The following is a 17,679-nucleotide window of genomic DNA, read 5'->3' as shown; positions in this document are numbered from 1 at the left end:
TTTGGTTAAAACTTTGATATTAGCCTTGACTTCAAAATAGGGTTTTTCCATGCACAAAAACTGTCCTTAAATAATAATTTATAAATTATCAAGGGCTCATGAGAGAGGGGGGAGCGGGAGGGAGGGGAAAAAAAAGAGAACCTGATATAAAGGGCTTAAGTGGAGAGCAAATGCTTTGAAAATGATGAGGGCAAAGAATATACAGATGTGCTTTACACAACTGCTGTATGTATAGATTGTGATAAGAATTGTATGAGTCCCAAATAAAAAGTTTTTAAAAAAAGAAAGAAAAGAAAATGATCTCCAGATTCAACGTGTATTCAAAATAAAATGGAGATGTTGTCAGTAAAAATTAATTAATTAATTTTGAAAGGTACCTAAGGAGCCTTGGGTGTGGTGTCCGGTAAGCATGGGACTAATAACAGCAAGGTTGGTGGTTTAAACCCACCAGCTGCTCTGAGGGAGAAAGAAGAGGCCGTCTCCTCCCTTAAGGATTTACAGCCTCAGAAGTCCCATCTATGGTCGCGATGAGTTAAAATCGACTGGATGGCAGTGAGTGAGAACAAGACTAAGACAGGTATATTACTGTGAGAACTTTTCTCTGGCCATCCACGAATCACAAAGACACGTCTTTTTTTATTCCAAATACACTTGTTTGTTTATTCCAAATATGAATAACATGAACTCTAGTGTAAAAGGAGCAGTACATTTCAATCTACCTTAGTAGGTGCTTCCCCCTCGTCTCTTCCCAGAGCGTATTGTGAAACATTTGTCAGCACACCACTGAAGCTGCCATATGCCAGTGTACGTGAATTGCAACCTAAAATGTTCTGTCTCTCCTCCCCAGCCCTTTCTCTCAGCTAGGCCCTTTGTGTGGAGAATAAACTGACAGCATTACTGTTGTGGGCTTATCCCTCGGGGCTCCTGTTCCATCACATCCATTTTACTTTGATATGTCTATGCTCTAAACGAACTCCTGGCAGCCAGAAAACTGTTCTTCCCAAAGTCTTAAATAAGGAATGCGTGACACCCTCTCTTACCTTACACATTTCGTTTTCTCTCTTGTTCAAATCCACAAATGGTTTGCTTTCTACCTTTACACGACAGGAAAACTGCATCCAAGGCTAAGAATCTTTATGAGAGCTGTTAGACACATCTTTCTCCCTTGTAGTGGCTGGTGGATTTCGAACCTTTAAGTTAGCAGTTCCATGCGTACCTAACAGCACCACAAGCACCCTTAAGTTTATGAAAATTATAGAGGTCTAGACAAAGACATGTACATATGCAAATATATTTATGAGGGTGGGGAAATAGATCTATGTGCCTATATTTATAGGTTTAGTATTAAGGTGGCGGAAGGACCTTTGGCCTCTACTCAAGCACTCCCTCAATGCATGAATATTTTCTTCTATTAAATTGGCATTCTATGATGCTCACCCTCCCGACACAACCACTGAAGTCAAAGTGGGTGAACAAGCAAATGTAGTGAAGAAAGCTGATGGTGCCCGGCTATCCAAAGAGATAGCGTCTGGGGTGAACAAGTGGCCATCTAACTCAGAAGCAACAAAGCACACATGGAAGAACACACTAGCCTGTGTGATCACGTGGTTCTGAAGGGATCAGTTATCAGGCATCAAAGAACAAAAAAATCATATCTTTGGGTGCACACCTTCATGATATGATTGCTGAGGACAAACGGGTGCATAAGCAAATGTGGTGAAGAAAGCTGATGGTACCCGGCTATCAAAAGATATAGCATCTGGGGTCTTAAAGGCTTGAAGGTAAACAAGCGGCCATCTAGCTCAGAAGCAACAAAGCCCACATGGAAGAAGCACACCAGCCTGTGCGATCACGAGGTGTTGAAGGGATCAGGTAAAAGGCATCATCAGGAAAAAAAAATCTTACTATAGTGAATAAAGGGGGAAATGCAGAGTGGAGACCCAAGGCCCATTTGTCGGCCAGTGGAGATCCCCTTGCAGAGGGGTCTAGGGAAGGAGATGAGTCAGTCAGGGTGCGATGTACTACCGATGAAGAATACAGCTTTCCTCCAGTTCCTAAATGCTTCCTCCCCCAGAACTATCATGATCCGAATTCTGCCTTGCAAGTCTGGATAGAGCAGAGGATGTACACTGGTGCAGATAGGAGCTGGAGGCACAGGGAATCCAGGGCGCATGATACCTTCAGAACCAGGGGTGTGAGGGGCAATACTGGGAGGGTAGAGGGTGAGTGGGTTGGAAAGAGGGAACCGATTACAAGGATCTACATGTGACCTCCTCCCGGGGGGTCGGACAACAGAAAAGGGGGTGAAGGGAGATGTTGGACAAGGAGAGATATGACAAAATAATTTATAAATTATCAAGGGCTCATGAGGGAGGGGGAAGCAGGGAGGGAGGGGAAAAAGAGGACCTGATGCAAAGGGCTTAAGTGGAGAGCAAATGCTTTGAAAATGATAAGGGCAAAGAATGTACAAATGTGCTTTACACAATTGATGTAAGTATGGATTGTGATAAGAGTTGTATGAGCCCCTAATAAAATGTTTTAAAAAAGAAGGAAAAAAGTTTATGAAAATTGATAGTCAATGACAAAATCACATTTTATTCATTCATTGCTCTGTTTATCATTTATTTATTGCACTCCTTAGTATGATACCAGGCTATAGGAAACTAACAGTGAACAAAACAGTCCTGCCTTGTTTCCATGAGGCTCTCTGTCTAGTGCAGGAAATGAACTCCAAACAAATGATTCTAATATATGTATTGTAAGATGAGATGAGGGAAAGAGTATGATTTTATAAGCAGGTCTTTGGGGGAAGATGCTTAGCTATTTACTTTAGTGACCCTGCTTTGCGACGTAGGTAGAAGGTTACAAACTAGGAAGTCAAGAACATCCCAGGCAAAAAGGACAGCGACTCTAGGACATTGGCTCACCTCTCTATGTGACCCTGAAATGCGCCTGCAGAGTGAAATCCCCCTCCCTGGACTGCTCTGGGCTGCATCGAAGCAGTTCCTACCTGCTTTCTTTTCAGGGTCTCTGATTGCAGGAAACCAAGAATTGGCCAGAAAAGGGAAAATGGCCAGAAGAAGGACATACTGGGTCTCTGACTCCGCTGGCAGCTTTGTGAACCTTGGGATGGACCTGGGTGATGACATGGTGTCAGGAATTAGCTATGTAAGTAGAATCTTCTTAGCATCAAAACACCACGAAACCAAGTGGGACGATATTCTCAAGGGTCAGAATTCTCAAGGGTCAAAATCATTCCTTTAACCTTGATTTTTGTGGGCATATGTGACCCTAAAGTACTTCCACCTTCATGCTTCATGCATATCCTTTTACCTACCTGCCCAGCTATCCATCCATGCAGCTATTCATGCATCTACCCAACTAATCCACCAACATATCTCCTCATGATTACCTACCTATTCATCTACTCTTTCATTTATTACCCACTTGTTTATTTCCTTATAATCGTATGTAATAAGTACCTATATACCCATCACCAAATCACCAGCTTCAGCTTTGACAACCATACCCAGCTAGTGATCTTTCTCGATGTCCTTCCCTGACTCTCCCTACATGAAGTAAGCATTCTCCTAAATCTTTTCCCATCATTCTCTTGCTGTACTTTTAAAATAGTGTTATTTACTCTATTGAAGTAAAACGTTATATATCTTTTTAAAATTTCAGTTGTTTCTAACTTTATCAAAAAGGCTAATACACAATATGTTCAGATTTACTGTTTTATTTGTGGTTTTCTTTTTTAATAGGTTTACTCTGATGGTAATTCGACCTCCCATCCTGGGGGTAACTAACTATAACAGCGTATATTGTTGTCTAAAGTTGCTTGTGACAGAAAGATCCCAGGAGGTTTGAGTGGCCTGTCCAGTGGGTTGATCCAATTGGGCCAAGTGATCCTGACTATTGGACCATGTGCTCATGCTTTACCCGGCAGTCTTCTAAAGGGATTTAAAAGATATGGGAAGACTCAAATTGCCCTAGACAACTGCTCTAACATTTCCTCAGGACAGCATTGATAAGATCTGAAAATGTTACTAATGGTCCTTTTGTTTTTCTTTCCCAAGAAAATCTATACTGTCAAGGATGGACCCTGGAGCCAGCAGGAGAGGGAACCAGACACACGGAGGGAAGAGGTTGTCCGCCCTTGTGGGAAGTATTCTGCTGCCTCCAAAACCATGATTCCCATCCGGCCTAAGCCCAAGTGAGTCCTGAGGGGGTCGAGAGGGGCAGGACCCACTGGGCATGATGTTCAGATCTTTATATTTATACACATACCACTCACCAACTAGCTCCAGAGTCACCTGAAACACATCAAGGGGACAGGCAGAGTCAGTTCTCCAATAAGGATTTATTGAGCGCCTAAATAATGTGAGGCACTGTACTAGACCATGGGTGGGGAACAGCATTGATATATATATGTATATGTATATGTATATGTATATGCATATATATATATATATATATATATATATATATATATATAATCCCTGGCATTGTAGACTTTGCACAGGGAGAAAGATAAAAAGCTGGTAAACTCATCAATAAAAAATGTGAGGAAGGTTCTGTGGAGAAGGATGGGGTTCTGAGGGACGCTGGAACAATAAAAGCTTAATCGTTTCTGAGTGATGAAGCTGAGACCTGGCGCATGAACAAATACTAAGTAGCTGAGAGGCGGGGAAGAACAAACTAGGCAGCGGGGATCTAGGCCTTACTGTGATATGGAAGGGGCATCATGTTGTGTGTACAAAAGCAAACTCATTGACATTGAGCTGATTCCATCTCGTAGTGACCCTATAGGACAGGGTAGAAATTTCCTGAGGGTTGCCAAGACTACAAATCTTTCTCACTGCCATCAAGTTGATGCCAATTCATAGCAACCATGTAGGACAGGGTAGAACTGCCCCTGTGAGTTTCTGAGACTGTAACTCTTTATGGGATTAAAACACTCTGTCTTTCTCCCATGAAGCAACTGGCGGTTTTGAACTGCTGACCTCGCAGCTAGCAGCCCAATTTGCACCCACTAGGTTACCAGGACTCCTTTGTGGTAAGTTCAGGAACTAAAAAGGAGGCTAGGTCTCTTGAGAGGCATGGGTGATAATGCGCATGGCAGCATATGAGGGTGAAGAGGGGGTAGGTTTGAAACTTCTGCACTCAGGGACAGTCAGGGACAGTTCTACCCTGTCCTATCGGGTTGTTAGGAGCCAGAATCCATTCGATGGCAATGAGTTTGCTTTTTGATGTTGGTAGTGCAATGGCACTGAGAAAAAGTTTGAAAGTTTGTGAGAATGACACAGAGATATGAAGTGGTCATACGCTGTTGGAAAAATGATGCTGATAGATATGACCCAGGCTTACTTGACATACTTACCACATAGCTTTTAATTTGGCGGGGGTGGGGGGGAAGCAATATCTATGAAGCACAATAGAGTGGAGCACAATAAAGTAAAAAAAAAAGAAGAAACTTCTGCAGTTGAGGGGAAGCGTACAGAAACAAGATGAAACAGTTCTGCCAAAATATGCCTTTTGACACCCTAAAGAAATGTACCTTCCAATTAAGAACTTGATTGACAACATTAGATCACGTTATGGAATATAATGGCATGGCTTGAAGTGATATGACATTATAAAACAGCAAATTGTCTGGGGTTTAGCCAAACAAAATGTGCTCTCCAAGTTGACACACAAAATGAACCCTCACGAGAAAACTCTACCAAATTGTGCTACCCGGAGCATTCATTCAAGGAGCCCGGGTAGTTTGATGGGTTAATGGCAGGACTGCTAGCTAGTCACAAGGTGAGCTGCTCACTCTGCAAAGGAAAGATAGGCTGTCTCTTCCTGTAAAGACTTACAGTTGGAGAAGCCCAAAGGGGTATTTCTACTCTGCTCAATAGAGTTTCTATGAGTCGGAATGCACTCGATGGCAGTGGGTCTAAACACTCATTCATTTTTATTTATAACTCCCGCTTCTCTCCAACAATGAGCTCAAACAACAATTGTGTAGCTGGTGCAGGACCGGGCAGTTTTTCCTTCTGATGCACATAGAGTTGCTCTGAATCGGAATCAACTCAGTGACACCTACCAACTCCTCTCCATCATGTTTAGTCTATTAATGAACTACAATTTCCCCCGTTCTAAAAAATCTGAGCTTCTGACCGACATTGGCTACACTGTTTGCGTACTGAATTGCTGTGATCTCTCCCCAGAACAAAGATCCTTGGCACTTTAGTTCACATGGTCAAAGCCATCTTATTGTAACCAGCGCCTAGTTTGTTTGTTTATATCTGATGCAATCTCTGACCCTTGGACTCTTCATCTCGCTGATGTCTCTAGCACACGTGCAGCTAATCTTGCCCAAAAGCACAACCCCATCTAAAAGGCCAGAAAATAGAGAAAAAAGAGCACATCTGAGGGGGGAAAAAAATCCCACAGACTTGGCATATTTGTGTTCTCATCTTTCATCCAAAGTATTTTTAAATTTTTTCTTCTTTTGAAATATATAACATTAAAGGCAATTTTGAAATGAAAGAAAGGGAGAGAAATTACACACCATCGTAGTCGCTTTTTTATTTACTTTTAATTTAATTTTTATAGTTTTTTGTCAAAGTTACATGAGTCAAACAAAGAAATATGAGAATCTCCTTTTATCATCCTTTATCAATTCCACTCTCTTCTTCAAAGTCAACCATTACTTCTAATAATTTGGCATGTGTCCATGTTTACTGTTTAGTCTATCTTACTCCCTTTATTGTGGCTTGAGGGGAAGTTTACGGAATTGGTTTTCTCTTCAACAATTCATGCATGACATTGAGTGCCCTTCCCACAATGTAACAGCACTCTTCCCACTTCTTTCCTGTGTTTATAGTTTCTTTTGGCTTTTTTTTTTCTTATCTATTTCCTGCTTTCTGAGATTTTTCCTTGGGCAAATGTTGCCCTTTTGATCTAATATGGCTGATTGTCCTGAATAGATATCTCCCTGGTGTTATCATTCACCAAGCCTGTTGGTTGGCTGAAAATTGAGCCATGGGAGTGATTTCAGTTTGAAGCCTGTAGAGTGATGAAAGGCCCCCATCTCCCCCCTCCCCCAGTTCAACAACTTCTACATCTGTAATTCAGTGCCATTGAGCGTGCTCTTCATCTTCATATCCTTTCCAATTGTTCTGTCACCATTTAAAGAAACTCAGTGCCCCTAAGCAAAATCTCTTCCTCCTTCACCATGGTGATAATAGGTCAAGTTTGGTTTAGGCCACAGCCTTGAGGTTCCACCAGCCTCTATTCATCCAGTAAGTTTGTTCTTTTTTTTTTTTTAATGATTTTTGTTTTGTTCCATAATTTTCTCCCACTCAATCTAGGACTCTCTAAGGTGATTCTTTTTGGAGCAGTTGGCAATGGTAGCTGGGAGCCATCAGGTGCTTCTCATTTTAGGGTTGTGAAGGTTGAGGTCTCTGTGGTGCACTAGTTCTTTGAATTCATAATTTCCATGAAGATTTTGTTCTCTCCACCCCTCTTTGCTCCGTACTAGAGGAGAGAAATAGTTTTACCTTAGATGGTTGCTCACAAACATTTTTATTACGGTTTTTAAAATTGTGATGTAGGCAAGGGCTTACAGAGCAGATCATCATTTTTGCATTCAACAACTTATGCCTCCCAACATCTTGCCCTACTTCCATCCTTGTTAGCCCATCTCTCTCTTGTCGAACATTACCTACCCTGACCCAAATTAACATCTGGCTGCCCTCCACCATATGACTTCATCCTCTATCCTTTTTCCTCCCACTACTAGTAGGCATCAGTCTGTTTCTTTTACTGTGAAAACCTTTTATTCCTATTTTTTAGTTATAACTGCATCTCATACATTTGTCTTTTTGTGATTCATTAATTGCACTCAGCATAATGTCCTCTAATTCCATCCAGGTCACGAGGTGTTTAGCAGATTAATCATTATTCTTAAAAAGAAAGCACACAACCTTTTTACTACAAATTATGTATGTGTTTACATTTCAAATGATCATTTTTCACTCCACAATTCAATTAACAGAACAACCTTCCCCATGACTTCCCCTCTCCACCCTCCCCCAGTTCCCATATCTCCCTCTTTTAGTATATTATCTTCACCCTCAGTCAAGTTTATACTATTTATCCTCCAGACTGTTAGTTTCCCTTTCTTCCCTCCCTTCCCACCTCTAGGAGCCATCAAAGTCTGATTCCGACGGTGTGGACATCTTTAATTGAATTTTTGCATATCAGTGGCCTCATATAATGCTTATTGTTTTGTGATTGACTAACTTCACTTGGCGCACTATCCTCCAAATACATCCATATCATGAAATATTACTTTTGTTGTTATTCTTTAGCCATGTGTAGTATTCCATTGTATGTATGTGCCAAAGTTTATTTATCTAGTCTCTCATTGATGAGCACTGCTGTTGTTTCTATGTTCTTGCTATTGTGCATAGTGCTGCAATGAATCTGGGTGAGTATATGTTTCTTTATCTTATGTCCTTTATTTCTGTAGAGTATATGCCAAGTAGTGAGGTGGCTGGACCATAATGTATTTCTATTCCCAATTGTTGGAGGAAGTGCCATACTGTTTTACAGTCCCGCCAGTAGTAGACGAGGATTCTAGTCTCTCAACACCTGCTCCAGCATTTGTTTTCTACGTTTTTGGAATTTTGGTAACAATTCTTGGATGAGGTGGTATCTCGTTATTGTTTTGACTTGCATCTCTCAGATGGCTAGTATTCACAAGCATTTTAGACCTCAGCTACTCACCAAAGCAGAATATAGAACATTGTCTTTGTGCACTGCTTGCCAATTGATTTTTATGATCCCTGTGGCCTCTAGGCACAGTGATTTATTCCCTCAAGGTATTTCCTTATCCTAAAGTTTACATATCTTTGTCCCCTGTGTGCTTTATTATAAACTTGGATATAATTAGAGTGCATATATGTAGAAATATCATTCAAGCTCATGTATGTAGAAGTATCATCTGCCAAACCTCTAGATAGATAGTTGTGAGTATCATGCCATTTTCTTATGTATGCCTGTTCATCTTGCCTGTCTGCCTATGTACTCACTTGTACATTAATGTCCATTACTGATCATGGAGGATAATGTATGTCATAGTCTTTACCTTTCTTGTCTATAACTCTTGAGCATCTCTCCATGCCTTTCTTTTCTTTATTGGGGGCTCATGCAATGCTTATCCATCCATCCATCCATTGCGTCAAGCACATTTGCACATTTGTTGCCATCATCATTCTCAAAACATCTGCTTTCCACTCGAGCCCCTGACATCAGCTCCTCATTTCCCCCCTCCCTTTCTGTTCTCCCCTCCCTCATGAACCCTTGATAATTCACAAGTCATTATTATTTTGTCATATCTTACACTGTCCAACGTCTCCCTTCACCGACTTTTCTGTTGATTGACCTCCAGAGAAGAGGTTATATGTAGATCCTTGTAATTGGTTCCACCTTTCTACCCCACCTTCCCTCCACCCTCCCGGTATCACCACTTTCACACTGGTTCTGAAAGGATCATCTGTCCTGTATTCCCTGGGTCTCCAGTTCCCATCTGTACCAGTGTACATCCTCCAGTCCAGCTGGATTTGTAAGATGGAATTGGGATCATGATAGTGGGAGGGAGGAAGCATTTAAGAACTAAAGGAAAGCTGTATGTTTCATCATTGCTACACTGCTCCCTGGCTGGCTCGTCTCCTCCCCGAGACCCTTCTTTTCCTTGACTTGTTATTATAGTGGACTCATGCAATATTTATCCTTTGGTGATTAACTTACTTTCCTCCATATAATATCCTCCAGTCTCACTCATATCGTGAAATACTTAGATTCCTCACTATTCCTTGTTGTTAGGTGCTTTGTGCGATTTCTACTAAATGTATTTAGACTTCTCTGTAGCCAAACACAACATACATTCTTCTCCCAGGGCACACGGATCATTCTCCAGAGTTTATGGTATGTTTGTCTTTTTCTCTTTCGATTCTGCTAAGGTTTGCTTTATGTAGGTTTGCTTTATGCATTGGGAGGCATAGATATTTATTATGGTTATTTATTTTTCAAAAGTTGACCCTTCAATCATGAATGCCCTTCCCTATCCCTTATCAAAGCCCAAGAATCACAGTAAATGGGCTGCTTCCTGCAAGGTATTGTTCAAGTCCACCAATTGGAGGTGTGTGTGACAGGATTCCCTCTTGACTGATTTCCTTTCTACCTTTAAAAATATAAATATCACACTGATTTTCTAACATCTCAAAATGGCACATTTTTACTTGCTTAAAATATTCTTGGGAATCTTTCCATATTCTATATATGGATCAGTCCTATATTTTAAAATATATGCATTACATTCCGTAGTATGAATGTACCATCGTTTCTCTCCTGCTTCCCTCATTGATAAATGTTTATATTATGTTTGGCTTTTAACTATTATAAATAAGAGAGTCAGAAAAAATGTATGGGTACATCTGGATGACCACACTGTGATTCTTGCTTAGTTAGGGGTAAAATTTCTGACGTTGAGTTTCCATCTCAGAACTATGTCCTATGGGTAACTGCACTGCCTTTTACCTCCCGACTAGGTGTCCTATTCATCACCCTTTGGATGATGCTGGCCTGTTCTCCTACCTCACCTTGTCATGGCTCACCCCGTTAATGTTGCAAGGCTTACGGTTTTGCTTGGATGAGAACACCATCCCAGCGCTGTCGACACATGATGCCTCAGACCAAAACGTCAAAAGGTAAAGCCGGTGGATTAAAACCATCCTCTTGGTGGGATGGTGACAAGAATTCCTTAAGGTAGTAAGTAGGGACCTTCCTCATACAACCAAAGTAGTAATCATTGGCTGTTTCTTGGGGCAGAAGCCTCGCTTTAATCTGAGGGTTCTTAACTCGGAGTTCATGAATTTCTTGAAATTACATGCTGCATTTTATGCATTTAGACTGGAGATTTTTTTTCTGGACCAAGAATTAACATCTTTTCTCATAGTAACCAAAGGGCCCATGATCCCCCAAAGCTTAGAAATTACTGAGCCTAAATCCCTCTGCTTTACCTTTCTGGATAACGTATTAACTGAGATGCTAAGAATTAAAGTTTGGATTAGTGGTCCACTCTTACAATCCTTGATCCATCACTAATAATTGGTGGTTAAATTTCCTGTTTTACCAACCTCACAATGGAATGACAAGCAAATGAGGAAAAATAAATTGATAAATAATTTGGAATGACATATTTCTTTTTTTAATTTAATTTATTTTTTTACATTTTATTAGGGGCTCATACAACTCTTATCACCATCCATACATATACATACATCAATTGTATAAAGCACATCCGTACATTCTTTGCCCTAATCATTTTCAAAGCTTTGCTCTCCACTTAAGCCCTTTGCATCAGGTCCTCTTTTTTCCCCCCTCCCTCCCCGCTCCCCCCTCCCTCATGAGCCCTTGATAATTTATAGATTGTTATTTTGTCATATCTTGCCCTATCCAGAGTCTCCCTTACCCCCCTTCTCTGCTGTCCATCACCCAGGGAGGAGGTCACATGTGGATCCTTGTAATCGGTTCCCCCTTCCCAACCCACTCACCCTCTACTCTCCCAGTATCACCCCTCACACCCCTGGTCCTGAAGGTATCGTCCACCCTGGATTCCCTGTGCCTCCAGCTCCCACATGCACCAGTGTACACCCTCTGCCCTATCCAGTCCTGCAAGGTAGAATTAGGATTGGAATGACATATTTCATGCTCCTACCCTTAGCACTCTCATAACATGCCGTGGGTAGAACAGCATTTTAAAAATATGTTTTAGGAAGTGAAAGTTCCATAAAACAAAACAAATGAAAAATTAGTTCTAATTGAGTTGATTCTGATTCAGAACAACCCAGGTGTGCCACAGTTGATCTGCTCCCTATAAGATTTCCATTGGTCAATTTTTCTGGAAGTAGACTCCCAGAGTTTTTTTTCCTTCCTAGGTGTCTTTGGTTGCATTTTGGTTAGCAGTCACGTGTGCTAACCACAGACACCACCAGGGACTCCGGTTCCATCATAGCCCCTCTGGAAAAAGAGTTTCAGTAGCAGAGGAGTTTGTGAAATGTTGCTAGGTCTCAGCAATTTACAAAGCACATTTAGCATATTTAAGACACTGAGAAAACCTGCAGAATAGAAAATGGGTAACCTTTGACCCATTGCTTCTCAAACTTCTTCCTCTAAAAAGTGGTTCCAGGGAATACCTTGTGAAAAATGCCAAATATCAGTCAAAATCCTACTTCATACCAGTTTTAGACATGAGATTTGTTCATTTCTGGGCTTCTTTAGTTATGAAAAAAATTAAGGCTATAATAAAATATGTCTCCTGATCCTTCATAGGGAGTGATTAGAATCAAAAGAGGTGATGAATTCAATGGAAAAAAATGGAGAAAATATTTTATGAATAATAATATAATAATTAATAATATAATAATTTGGTTGTTTTCCTTAACTATTATGAGCACAAGATCTCCTGATTTACTCCCATTTACTTCTAGCTCACTAGTTCTGCCTTGTTTATCTTATAATCCACAATGTCTGTCCATCAACACTACTGCTATCAGTGTGTCCTAGCTATTTATTATAAAAATAACTATCCATGCTTTCACACCTTTAAAGCAGGAGGGATTTCTTTCTAGATGTTCACCACTTAACAATCAGAGTTCTGGGTGCGTCTTTACAAATCCTTCGGAAGAACCGCGTATTTCCTTCTATGAGGATTTGCTGACAAGCTTCTGACCAACGTCTTCACCAATATTAGTAGCGTCAGCAGCGGCAGCATCACCATGTTAACATCCCTAGTCGCACAATCATCACCAGGATCATCATTAATCTCATCCTCGCCATTCTCACCAGCAGTAGCATCATTTTCACCATTCTCACCAGAGCTACCATCATCATCTTTGTCTAACCATTATCTTCACCATCCTTATCACCATCATAACCCTTCGCATTTTCACTGTTCTCTAATTATAGATAATAACCTTTGGCCATAACAAAAGGATTATGAAGTAAAGAGGTCAGACATTATTTTTCCCATGTTACAGATGAAAAAGCTGATGACTAAGAAAAGTAAAATAATGTTCTCCTTGAGTCATATAACTAATTAATGGAGGTGGTAAAATCTGAAACGGAATCTGAGGACCATGGGCAGAAGCCACAATACATCTGGCAGAATTGCCAGGAGCAGTGTGGGAGGGCCATGGAAATTTTTGTTTAGTCAAAGTACAATCAATTCTAGAGGTCTGGTTTCTGTGGACATTGTATATGTTGGGGTAGTATTGAAATGAAGAGAGGTGACCCTGTGCTTGACCTGAGTCTTATAAATCACGATCCTTTGATATATACAGGTGACATGGGAACAATTTTGACTCCTTCAAGTTTTCTGCTAGATGGATGCTTGTTTAACTTCAAGCCTTTAAGACCCCAGTATATCTTTTGATAGCCGTGCACCATCAACTTTCTTTACCACATTTGCTTATGCACCCATTTTGTCTTCAGCGATCATGTTGGGAGGATGAGCATCAGGTTGTTAGAACAAAGCATTCTTGCATTGAGGCAGGGGTTGAGCAGAGGCCCAAAGCCCGTTCACTTCTTCAGTATATTACCACATAAATATATGTACACAGGCCAATACCTCTACTTTTATGAGTTAATATATTTACATAAGTCCACACCTATGTTTATACCTCTATCCATAGCTTTGCTCCAAATATCATTCCTCTTTTTCCTTTTACCTTCCTCCTGTCCCACCATCATACTTGCCCTTCTTCTGCATCTTAGTAATTCCTCTCAGCTAGATTGGTGTTGCTCCAACACCCCCAGGATCTCTACGTCCTCCTTGTTGTTGCTTTTAATTCCCTAGTTGTTCCCCTGTCTATGGTGTTGTTTGCTCACCACTCCCTTCCTCCACCTCCTCCTCCCCCCCAAGTACCTTCAGAGCTTGCTATGCAAACCTATCTTATATAGGTAGGCAAAACAAAAAGAAAACAAAAGATTGAATAAAAAGAGAGAAAAAATGAAAAAGCATGCAAAATTCAAGGTCTGTCTGCTGACCTTTATGACCTCCTACTGTTCCTGGGGTGTTCCAGGAACTGCCCCTCCTAGCTTGAAGTCTATTTTGGGGGCTCCTCAGGGAATATGTGGCTTGACTTTGCTCCCATTGCTGATATGGTATGTTCCCTTCTTGGTTTGTTCCACTGGATTGGGGGAGGGGGAGCTGTCAGATCAGTCTCATTCTCTGCTGTGTGTCCCCAGTATTGTCCTCTGTCAAGGGGGGACATCATGTCTCTAGCAGTTGTCAGCCCTACAGTCCTCTCTGTGCCTTAGCAGCTCCATGCAGAGATATCTCTCTCTGGACTTGGTGTGCTGGTATGGGGTCTAGACACTCCCTCTCTCTTTTTCCTTCTTGGTTTGCTTCGCTGTGGGCATGACTGGTCCCTCTCCCCAACCTGTAGGTTTAGTGTGGTCCTCTGTAGCACATCCTTCTAGGGAAGGAGTCAGTTTGGCTCTGATTGGGGCTGACCCTGTAGCCATCACTGTTCATGTGTTGCTCCATGTGGCCCTCAGGTATGGTGTGCCATGGTGGAGTCTGCACTCACCCCGCTTCTGTGGAGATATAAACAATATTCTCCCCAGGTGGATTAATGACCTACTCCCCTATTGCCATTGTCTCCCTCTTTTCCTCCTCTGTCCCCGCCTTTTCCCCTTCTTTGTGTTGGAATGACATGTACATCTTTGGGTGTGGCCTGTACCCCAAAAGCATGTGAGATAAGTGGCTTTTCTTCTATATCTATTGTGCTGATTATAGTTACCTCAGTGGACTCACATTGTCTTTGACCTCTTGTGATTGGCTAATTTCGCTTAGCATAATTTCTTCCCAAGAGACAATGTGCTTCATGCGATCATCAATGCTTTTTAGTGATGTGTAGTACTCCACTGTGTTTATGTGCCAGAGTTTTCTAATCTATTCATCTATCTATGGGAAATAAGGTTGTTTCTAATTCTTTGTGATTGTGAATTGCACCGCAATGAACACTGGAGTGCAGATGACTGGTCGTGTTCTATTTTTAACCTCTTCTGGGTATATTCCCAGTAGAGGGATTGCTGGGTTGTAAGGTAACTGAATTTCCATTTGCTTTAAATTTCACCAGATGGCTTTCCACAGAGGCTGTATATATCTACAGGACCACCAGCTGTGGAGGAGGATTCGATCTCATCACATCCCCTCCAACAATTATTGCTCTCTGATTTTCTGATTTGGGCTATTCTCAAGGGAGTTAGATCGTATCTCATGGTTGTTTTAATTTGCATTTCTCTGATGGCTAATGATTGGGAGCATTGTCTCATATATTTATTGGCCATATGGGTCTCTTCCCTAGGAAAATTTCTGTTCACGTCTTTTGTCCACTCCTCAGGGGGTCAACTTTTCTTCTTTTTGCAGGCTCTTAACTTTCTGGTCCTACAACAGGAGCACTGAGTGGGTGATTCTACCTGGCCTCCATCTTGACTCCTCCCCTCATATATTCTTTTTTGTTGTTGTTGCTTTATTTCCTTTAAAAAATCATTTTATTAGGGGCTCATACAACTCTTATCACAATCCATACATACTTCAACTCTGTAAAGCACATCCGTACATTCATTGCCATTGCTTTCATCATTCTCAAAACATTTGCTCTCCACTTAAGCCCTCGGCATCAGCTCCTCATATTCTTCCCTCCCTCCCTGCTCCCCCACCCCATATATTCTATTTTTAAAAGAAAATTTTAAAGAAAAATTCTACCTTAAAAACCTTTTAAGAATTAAAAAAAGGTGGCCCTGTTTTGCTGGTACAATCCAAATATCCTAGCATAATTAGCTTCTCACTGCCACCGAGTGGATGCCAACTCATAGTGACCCTCTATGACAGGCCTCTGAGGGTTTCCAAGACTGTAATTTTTTATGGAAATAGAAAGCCACACAATTGGCTTACACTCTCAAAAAAGGGTCACATTTTGAATTGCATGATCAAACACTGAGGGAAGTTGATTTGTGAAATCAAAAGTTTGGATTTTGTTAATCTTAATTTGCATACAAAAAGGAAGCGACATTATTTAAAGTTCTGTAATATTTACTGAACTATCTATATTAGAGGTAATAAAATAATCGATGAAGCAAATTTATTTTTAATAGAATAAATTCTAGTTACTAAATATGGATTGATGGGATCGGGGAAATTTTTCACCATTTTTTTCCATCCTAAAAGTCATTGGGGGAAGTTGATAATACATGGATTAACTTGACCCATTTGAGCCACTGGTCAATCTTAACATTACTAAAAGGCCAACAGCAGCCCTTTGGTGTCTTCTATATGATATTAACTATTTTTGTCAGATGACTTGAGTTCTGAATATCATCAAGCCTCCAGATACTAGATCTAGTTTCTGGTTTGACAGGAAATACAGATGATGAAACCTATGTCAGACAATACTCCAGGCATGCAATAGGTCAAATTCAGAGTATGGTACATTCTACTGTATAAATAACTCAGCTTCTTGAACAAATAAGTAGTATAAAAATACAGTAGAGGGGAAATTTTTTTTTCACTTTAACAAGCATGACCTTATTTTCTTATCGTCTATGACACTCGAAGAGATGGCTCAAGGGGAAGGTTTTCTGCCTGTCTTGTTCTTTAAGCCTCTGCCCCTGGACAGTCTTCAGGTGGCCTGACATTGTTCTCTTCCCATCTCTGCTTTATTGATCTCTCTTTTAAAAAAATCATTTTATTGGGGGCTCATACAATTCTTATCACAATCCTTACATCCATCCATGGTGTCAAGCACATTTGTACATTTGTTGCCATCATCATTCTCAAAACATTTGCTCTCTACTTGAGCCCTTGGTATCAGCTCCTCATTTCTCCCCTCCCTCCCCACTACCCCCACCTTCACGAACCCTTGATAATTTATAAATTATTATTATTTTGTCATGTCTTACACTGTCCGATGTCTTTCTTTACCCACTCTTCTGCTGTCCATCCCCCAGGGAGGGGGACCATACATAGATTCTTGTAATCGGTTCCCCCTTTCCACTCCCTCCACCCTCCAGACATCGCCACTCTCATACTGGTCCTGAAAGGGTCATCTGTCCTGGATTCCCTGTGTTTCCAATTCCTGTCTGTACCAATGTACATCCTCTGGTTTAGCCAGGTTTGTAAGGTAGAATTGGGATCATGATAGTGTGTGTGTGGGGGGAAGCATTTAAGAACTAGAGAAAAGTTGTATGTTTCATCGTTGCTACCCTGCACCTGACTGGCTCATCTCCTCCCCACAACCCTTCAGTAAGGGAACGTTCAGTTGCCTACAGATGGGCTTTGGGTCTCCACTCTGCACTCACCCTTATTTACAATGATATGATATTTTGTTCTCTGATGCCTGATACCGGATCCCTTTGACACCTCGTGGTCATACTGGCTGGTGTGCCTCTTCCATGTGGGCTTTGATGCTTCTGAGCTAGATGGCTGCTTGTTTACCTTCAATCCTTTAAGACTCCAGATGCTATACTTTTTGACAGCCGGGCACCATCAGCTTTCTTCACCACATTTGCTTATGCACACATTTGTCTCAGCGATCGTGTAGGGAAGGTGTGTAT

General features: G+C 41.1%; 1 protein-coding gene across 1 annotated transcript in view; it reads left to right on the top strand.

Annotated features, from left to right (window-relative positions):
* Positions 1-3,069: 3,069 nt before the first annotated feature.
* ABCC11 (ATP binding cassette subfamily C member 11) overlaps positions 3,070-17,679 on the top strand; it is a 105,923-nt gene continuing 91,313 nt past the window's right edge. Inside the window, exons 1-3 of the mRNA XM_075536694.1 lie at positions 3,070-3,168; positions 4,080-4,216; positions 10,608-10,766. Of these exons, the coding sequence (XP_075392809.1) occupies positions 3,070-3,168; positions 4,080-4,216; positions 10,608-10,766 (395 nt within the window). The remainder of the gene's footprint in view (positions 3,169-4,079; positions 4,217-10,607; positions 10,767-17,679) is intronic.

The sequence above is a fragment of the Tenrec ecaudatus genome, chromosome 18 (genome assembly GCF_050624435.1).
Source record: "Tenrec ecaudatus isolate mTenEca1 chromosome 18, mTenEca1.hap1, whole genome shotgun sequence".
Lineage (NCBI taxonomy): Eukaryota > Metazoa > Chordata > Mammalia > Afrosoricida > Tenrecidae > Tenrec > Tenrec ecaudatus.
The sequence above is the reverse complement of the archived record's forward strand: the minus strand, read 5'-3'. Positions and strand labels throughout refer to the sequence as shown.